The 8550-nt window shown below is 39.4% G+C and overlaps 2 protein-coding genes across 3 annotated transcripts; one reads left to right on the forward strand and one right to left on the reverse strand.

The window, feature by feature from the left end:
* The first annotated feature begins 7 nt into the window (after nt 1–7).
* On the forward strand, nt 8–882 carry galla-2 (MIP18 family protein galla-2). Of its 2 annotated transcripts, none has more exons than XM_033479183.2 (3): nt 8–232; nt 312–391; nt 437–882. In XM_033479183.2, exons 1-3 carry the CDS (start codon nt 112–114, stop codon nt 719–721), a joined length of 486 nt encoding a protein of 161 aa, XP_033335074.2. In that variant the 5' UTR covers nt 8–111; the 3' UTR covers nt 722–882. The 2 variants fall into 2 exon arrangements, with proteins under 2 accessions (XP_033335074.2, XP_033335075.2); XM_033479184.2 differs by having other exon boundaries at nt 11–232; nt 452–882.
* Nucleotides 883–887: 5 nt separating this feature from the next.
* OXA1L (OXA1L mitochondrial inner membrane protein) lies at nt 888–3233 on the reverse strand. The gene is made up of 8 exons (XM_033479182.2): nt 2893–3233; nt 2624–2798; nt 2414–2560; nt 1993–2301; nt 1848–1933; nt 1511–1777; nt 1226–1391; nt 888–1156 (listed from the first exon to the last, which is right to left on the reverse strand). The coding sequence occupies exons 1-8, from the start codon at nt 2953–2955 to the stop codon at nt 996–998; spliced, it is 1374 nt and encodes a 457-aa protein (XP_033335073.2). The 5' UTR covers nt 2956–3233; the 3' UTR covers nt 888–995.
* Between the last annotated feature and the right edge of the window lie 5317 nt (nt 3234–8550).

The raw sequence follows: 8550 nt of genomic DNA on the forward strand, positions 1-8550 counted from the left end.
ATTCAATCTTATGTTTATATCCTCCGCGTCTGTACTGTGACAAAAATTATTCAGTAAAGTACTCTGTTACGTGCTCGAACAGTTAAAGTTTTATCTGAATTGTTTAAAGAAATGGCAGATACACTAGAGAATATTAATCCTAAGTTATACAAAAAAATTGATGAAAGGATAGTTACTGCAGATGACGAAAATGAAAATATCGTTGATGAATTTGACACGCGTGAAATCTTCGGTTCGTACTTCGAAATTTCTATCGATACACGAGTAAAACAATGACAACTTATGTTTCTCTCGTTCAATTTTATTTTTAGATCTTATTAGAAACATCAACGATCCTGAACATCCTTTAACACTAGAAGAATTGAATGTAGTGGAGCAGAATCTAATTGAGGTAACAATAATGTGGAGAAACTTTCACCATTCCTATGTTTTCAAGAATGTACCATTACAGATTGATAATAGAGCAAGCAAGATTATTGTGAAATTTACACCAACAATACCACACTGCAGTATGGCAACACTTATTGGTTTATCAATCAGGGTTCAGCTACTAAGAACTCTGCCATCAAGGTTCAAAGTCAATGTTGAAATTACACCAGGTACTCATATGTCAGAAAGTGCAGTGAACAAACAACTCGCTGACAAGGAAAGAGTAGCAGCAGCTCTAGAAAATAATCACCTACTTGAGGTAATTAATCAGTGCGTTGGAATTAAATGTTGATTACTAAACTATACAATATACATTATGTGATCATATGAAATATTCTAATGCACAATAGTATACATAATATGTGAACATCTTAAATGTTACCAAATATTATATGGATTATTTTGTTATTTGTAACTATAGAATAAAGTAAAGGTGATTGTTTATCAATCATATATCCTTTGATTGAAGTTACTATCATTTATTCTAAGAGCAGGGAACAATTATAATAAATAGCTCATAAGGAATTAAATAATGCTAAGTATTTACAAGATTTATATATCTGGTATTATCTTTTCTTTGTTAAAATTTGTGCTGCTGTGGGTGGGTTTTTCGTTGGATCATATTTAAATGTTTTCTTTAAAGGACCTTTTCCTGCTTTATTAAACTGAACTGCATCTGCACGTTCTCTATCTTCTACTTTTTTTGTTATTTTCCAATTAGTCCAAGCTGAAAAAAATATTCAAAATATAACTTATGAAGTTTTACATTAAGTTTATGATCATTATTGAAAATTACTCTCATCCAGTTCTTTTTTGAAGCCTTTCGGTTTCATTGGGAGATCTTCAGGTTTATGTACTACAATGGGTGGCATATCAAACCATGCTCTCACTGCTGTTATTCTTAAGAAACAAATTTGCAAGAAAGTGATAACATTTGTTGAATACCAATAACACAGCATAGCCTGGAATAATAAATATATAGTGAAACTTTGAGACTAATAAATATTGTAATAATAAATAAATAGTGAAACGGTTAATACATCGAGAGTAAAACAAGTTCAAGCCAAGAATAATATCTTACCGCTGGGAAATGTAATATTATCGGAAATGTAACAATCGGTATCGCTCGCATAAAATATGATACTAAACCCATATTCGTCCCATGATTCACCATAATACTGTATTCCATCGATACATACATTGTTAAACAAGTAGCTAGAGGAAGAGTATAGTATGGATCATAGACAGTTAAATCTGTAAACCACCATAATCCTCCTTCTTTCATGCTTTCAACTGGTGCTTCTGCCATTCGTCTCAAACCAATAATGAATGAAAGAAATACAGGAAACTGATAAACGTGTAGATTAGATGCTGTTCTTTAAAAATGAATGTTGTCTTACATACAATCAGAACTATACCTGTAACATAACTAAACCCATATTTTTCAGTGGATTAATATGCTTGTCCTTCATAAACTTAGATAACTCTTGAGCACATGCAGCAGCTGAAAATAACAGTATAATTGCTTATATTTAGTAACAAATTGGAGTATTGATTTCATACTTTCGTATTCATCTCCATTCTGTCTTGCTTTCATCATTTTTGATTGCATCTTTTGCATTTGTGGCAGATATTCGTTCATCTTTGAAGAATTTCTTTGTACTTTAATCACTAGTGGAAACAAAGCAAATCTAACACAGAGTGTTCCTACGCCAATTGCTGCCCACCATGGCAAGCCACAATAAGTATGCAATGCGTTTAAAGCATGTTGTACCCATCCAATTGGGAAATATCCACCCAGTCCGATACTTTCCAAAGTGGGTTCGCCATTTACTGTTAATGCAGTTATAGATTCTGGTATTTTTGGTAAATCTATAGATAGTAATAAAAGTAAAAATTAAAAATATGATCATGATTGCCTAATGTCATTAACATTGCTGCGACTACAGTATACTTACTGAAATAAACAGAAAATTTATTTTACCTGGTATTTCGCTTAATAAAGCATTTTGTGTAACTGTTGCTGCTACATTTTCTGCAACTTGTTTTGTAACTTGTTCTGCAGCTTGTTCTGAGATTGTTTCTGTGATTTGATTTTTTACTACTTCCTCAATTTGTGGTTCAGTCGATGCTATAAAAATACATTTCAACGTATATTACTTGCAAACGCAAACATAGGTATGCACATACATACCTCCAGGTATATTTGTTATATTTTCGGCCAGCATCGTCCCAGTCGTGCTTTGATATCGAACGGAAATAATTCCGACAAATTTAGAGTATGTGGTAGCATCGAAGACACTACGATTCCTCAAAGAACTGTTTGTTATATTACAGGCAAGTCGACTGAACCTGGACTTTCTTATTTTCTAAATAAAAATATATTTCAAGTGATTAAGTTTCATTCGGAGCATTACGAAATACGAAAACGTAACCTTCAAATGCGATGATAGTTTGTGTTACCTGATAACTTGTACTTTTCATTAACATCAATCTTCGACTGGTGTTCGTCAATAATCGTGACATCTTTCCGTTTATATGCTTTACTTTTATTGTTTACTTTTATCTTCCCAAAAATAAGACGAATATTTTCGTTGCATACGTACTTCGGTTGCACGCAAGACTTTTCGATACATATATACGTATAGGCTGTTGGACAACAGGTAAACAAAAATTATGGATACATTCTTCGCGACAATGTAAGGCAATGATTTTTAATTTAAAAAATCATGATCGCGGCTTCGTTTTAAAGTAATTAGCGATTAAAATTGTTATTAAACCGCCAATAGTTGTGCACATGAAATGCAATAAAGAGTAGACCCACGTGGTGCTATTGATTTTCCCTTTGTATGATGTATTGATTGTAATTCCCTTATTAACCATTTGCTAAAAAGCTGCAAATAAAATTATTGCTAGATTTGTTAGCTAAAATTGAGTATTTTGTATATAATAAATATAAGATATATGCATAATAAAATAGAAAATAGAGAAAGAGGCGCATTTGGCAGACACCTATATTGTTAAACGGGGTAAAAGTTCTGGCATTTTGTCATAGATGTCGCTAGTAGTAGTAGTTCTGTCGCACACACGATATACCTTGTTTGTGCTTCTGCCACAAACGAGATGTACTTTATTTATGCTTTTGTCTAGTAATTGACAAATCGCTACTTTGTTAGATAAAAAACACCCTTCTTTTTAAATCATATGAAGCGAACAATTATTGTCGCCTTTTGCATTGCACTTGCATGAATTTACATCGACAAAGAACAAAATAAATTGGTGGTTGGTTTCGATTAATCTTTATAGGAAGAGATAAAATTTCTAATTTATACACTTTTCATCCTACAAGAATACAATTTACAGAACAATTAAATGTATGTATGCTTGATTGGTCGAAATTTTGTCATAGTACATTCGAAGAAATTAAATAATCGAACTATATAACAAAATTATCTAAAGTTTTAAATAAAGCTATTCCTGATAAAAAAGAAAAAACGCCGATGTTTCTTACCAAAATGATTTGAAATGTGTAGAAAATTAAGAAGTAATTCAGGATACCGACTGAATATGTGCAATGGAATCACTGCGGTTGCCTTAGACTGTCACAGATGATGCCGTAAGCTTGATTTTTAGGGGGCGGCTTATGGATCCTTTTGATCGATAAAATTTATTCGCTCAGATCGAACAACAAAGGAGCCTGGAGAGAATTATCTATGTATGTAACTTATTCTGACTAAACTTTCAATCAAAGGATAGTTCATGTTAAATATGATAACCAAGTTAAATTCAACGATAAGCGTGTCCTTAAAGGATCCCATTCATTTCTAGACCAACAAACGAATGGTCAGATAGGGTTGGTTTTCGAAAACTGACTAAGTGTCGAATTTAAGGGCCCAGCTAGAGGGTCCGTTTTAAAAATGACGTTCCAGGTCTTCAAATCTAAAGTCTTCAATCACAATAGCACCGAGTCATTGCTACTCGCGATAAAAAAAATCCGAGCGAAAGTCCCGAATTCGTTTCGAACAATCTGGAAACAGCGGAGATCCTGAGAGTTCGGCGTCCCTGAAATATCTTCTCGAAAATCTCGTAAACCCGCACGGTCATAGACGTTGCAACTCCACTGGCGTCATCCGAATGGGTGCCGGACGGTCCCCGTACCCTTTTCTTCCCCGAACCGATAGGTTTCCGTACGCCACTGGCGCTACACTGATAATGCCGACTCACGTGATCGAATCTACTGCAATGACAATCAGTTTGGGGCCCCGGGACGTGGGTTATTATGCGAGACCTACTATTAAAGTCCCTCTCGTGCCATCTCGCCGGTTTCGGGGGCCCGTCCATGGCCACGAAACTCCTTTCGGAGCACGCTGGCACCGACCTTAGGAGCGGCTCTGTTGATTTAAGGCGATAATACAGGGCTGCAAGAGATTTTACGTGAGGAAAAAGAAAGAAAAGGCGGAACGGGCACACAGGGGAGGAAGCGACGGAGAAGGAGGAGGACGAGGAGGAGGCGAACTGGCAGCCAGAAGACGGCGCGCTTATAATTACAGATTCGCATTGTCCGTGAAGGCCCCTAACCATCGCGCTTTGGTACCGGCTGTCAGTCTCTCCTCGAAATAATTCGGTAACGACTCGCCTTCTGGATGGTGCAACGACGGCCTCGTTGTTATCGTCTTCCCCCGTACCGCCGTAACGTTCAATTATACCGAAGTCGAATTATTTACCCGGACGAGGTTTATTCCTACCGCGGGATTCGCAGAATCATTCTCGTTCCGTAAAAAATCCGAAAATCGAATCTCCTTTGAATCCGTCAGAACGCGCGCACGCGATCGGGCCGGAAACTGTCGCACTTGTCGAGTTGACATGTAAATGCCTCTCACGTTAACACGGGCGAGGCGGTTCGTTAAATATCAATTTTCATATTCCCCCGCGGCGATCGTCCGAAAATTGCGTAAAGTGACTGGAACGATTTTCCTTGCGAAATAACGCGATTGAATTTATTTAGAATTCCTGCGATCTTCGGCAGAAAATGTTCTCGAGTAGAAGACATTTTTTATTACATTACGTGAAACATTCTTGTACTTACAGTAATTGTTAAATGATCGATTGACCGGTACTGGTAGGCTTAGCGTTAAGAAAGAATGTCTACCAGCTTTTCCTATGAAGTAAAAATTATTCGCATCCGGTTCTGGATACGGGTAATTGTGAACGATTAAGTTAATTAATTTTTTATTAATTTATTCATGTGTACGGGTAGAGGAACTCTTTGTTACAGAAGAGGTAATAACAAATACAGAGATTTTATATAGCAATCGCGTTCGTACAAACAAAGAGAGAAAAGGAACGAAAACGGAACAATAAGAAAAATATCGAAATAACTTGACATATACAGAGTGTCCCAAAAATGTCTCGCAAACCGGAAATGAGAAGTTCCTGGGATCGTTTGAAGTAACTTTTTCCTTAGCGAAAATGCAACCCGCGGCTTCGTTTACGAATTATTAACGAAAAACACTGACCAATGAGAGGCGAGCTAGCTTAGCGCCTGGCGGCCGAGCCAATGAGCGCACGAAGCCCAGTTCCGCTCATTGGCTCGGCGGTCTTGCGCCAGCATATCTCACCTCTCATTGGTCACTCTTTTTCGTTAATAACTCGCAAACGAAGCCTCGGATTGCATTTTCGCCAAAAACAAACTTAATTCAAATCACCTCAGCAACCTCCCAGTCTCGGATTGCGAGACATTTTTGGGACATCCTGTATACCATAAGTGGTCTAACGACGAACAGTTACAATCGTAACAGTCGAAGCAACCTATCAGCACGGCCGCGTCCAGAAGATCAGCTCGTACGAAGGGCGGCCGAGGAATCGGTAACCTTGGACGCGAATGAAGAGCACGGTGTCCCGATGAGTTATCTCGTCGGCAGCATCCCGTTTCCCAGGAACAATCACGGTTTTACTGTACAATAAATTTCGGGCTCAGCGAGTGCCCGTAAATTCCGCGACGCTAGTTCGGGATTACCGGGCGTATTAAAGCGTATTTCATGTTTACTCCGAAACGGGACCAAACGCGAAGCAAAAGCAAAAAGGCGGCCGGCGCGGCGGCCGCGGGGCACTAAAAAAGGCAACCATTTCCACGGCACCGTATATTTCTGCCGGCCCAGGCGGCGGCTCCGATATTCCGCGGCCCGCGCGGTATTAGCAACAGTTTTACAGCGCGGCCCGATCGAAAGGCGTCGCAATTAAAAGTTGATTTACAACGGACACCGCGCGGCGTTCGGCCGCCCGTTCGCATCATCATTAACATTTGAGGCTTGCGGACGACCGGGCGAGGCGACAGCGTGCGCGGGGTGCGAGAGCGAGGCGAGAGGCATGCAAATTTCGCGGTAATTGGCGAACACGCGTGATTCGCGCGCCGGTAATATCGCGATGAAAATCGCGGCGCGGGGAATCGATCAACGAGCGCTTTTACGGCGGTCCGCGCGCGGCTTATGCGCAATTTGTCATAGACAAGATCTCCGGAGCTTCTGCCGGAGATCCGCCGGCCCTGGGACCTTTATGATCTTATTAGCGGGATCCTGATCGCCGAGTTTGCCAGGTGCGCCGCTCGAGAACGGCGGGATCCGTCGTAGAACAAGCTGCAACGTGTTAATCGGTGCGAATCGGCCGCCGATCGGCACTGCCTGTCTCGTAAAACTATACTGTCTTCTGCGTACCCTTCGCCAAAGCGAAGCGGCCGATGCTAGTAGCTACATGGTTTTAACACTCGAACGGTGCAGCTTGGGTCGATTTTGACCGATCGTTTCGAAGACCAGCTATTGGGGATTCTCGATCGATTGAACGTTGCGCAAGAAGAAAGTCGATGGATATAGATCGTTCTAGATTCGATTCTGTTCTTCGCAAAGGTACTGTATAAATGAATGCGGATTTTGGGCGCGGTAAAACAGAGCTGAGAAATATAGGGTGTCACAGATGTTTTAACCCTTTGCACTCGAATGTCCCCCCTCGGGGAATAGAACAAAACTGCTGACAGTTATTGTACTTCCAAAATTAACTATTTTTATTTCATGAAATATAATGTATAAATATAATATATATTATATATATATTTTTTTTAATAATATATAATAATATAAATAGTACAATCTTTTGTCGTGTTCTATTTGTTCAGACTAATTGTTTCCAACGTTTTGTCGTTTTATATTTTCTTTAAAATGTTACTTACTGCTTTGCCAATAAATACGTTCGCGTTTTTGTTGGTGTTCTGAGAGAATTCTCCGAGTGCAAAGGGCTAGTAAAAAAAAAAGCAAATCGAAAATAAAGAATAACGCTTTTTCAGCCGAGGCTTCGTTGTCGCGAAAATCGACTTTGAATATTCATCATTTCCAACGACATTCGCAATAACAAAGTAAATCGGTAACTAATCCTTGCACTCCGGTTGCCGAGTCATTTGGACGCATTGTATTTCACACTAAATCTACCAAGTATTAAAAGCAACTACAATAATTTTCCTTGTAAATCTGACATGATTGAGTTTATTTGGATTTTGTGCGATCTTTATTGGCTTGAACAGAGAAATTTATTACATCGTTTCTCGCGGTAACATCGTTGTAGCTTGAATAAGTATTGAGTTAAAAATTATGAAACGGGTCATTTGATTGGCACCGGTAGGCGTGACGTTAAATCGTTCGCTCAATTGCATAATTTTCGGCAAATTAAATAAAATAAACTGCTGTGTTATATCGGGGACACCAAATTACATTGGGGACACCAAAAAGGCTAACAAGAGCCTGCAAGAAGTATCTTGAAAAGTATGTTTCGAAAAATTGCTGGCTGAATCCCGGAATTGTTAATTACCGTCGTCGATGGTACAGTTGTGAAAACGGTCCGACGTCCGAGGATTAAGACACTTCGCAGCGTGTTCTTGGATTTAGACGTCAACGGGTCCCGGACAGAGATGCGTTCGTCGAGAATTAAATCGTAATTAGCGCAAGCGTTTCCCAAGACACTTCGGGCTCGTTCTTCTATGCGTCCTCCCGGACATCAGATTAGGGGAATCAGGAGAATTTTCCGGCGAGACCCTTTATCGGCGCGATCAAAGGGATCCCGATACCATGGTGACACGAG

The sequence above is a fragment of the Megalopta genalis genome, chromosome 2, assembly GCF_051020955.1.
Source record: "Megalopta genalis isolate 19385.01 chromosome 2, iyMegGena1_principal, whole genome shotgun sequence".
In the NCBI taxonomy this organism is placed as follows: domain Eukaryota; kingdom Metazoa; phylum Arthropoda; class Insecta; order Hymenoptera; family Halictidae; genus Megalopta; species Megalopta genalis.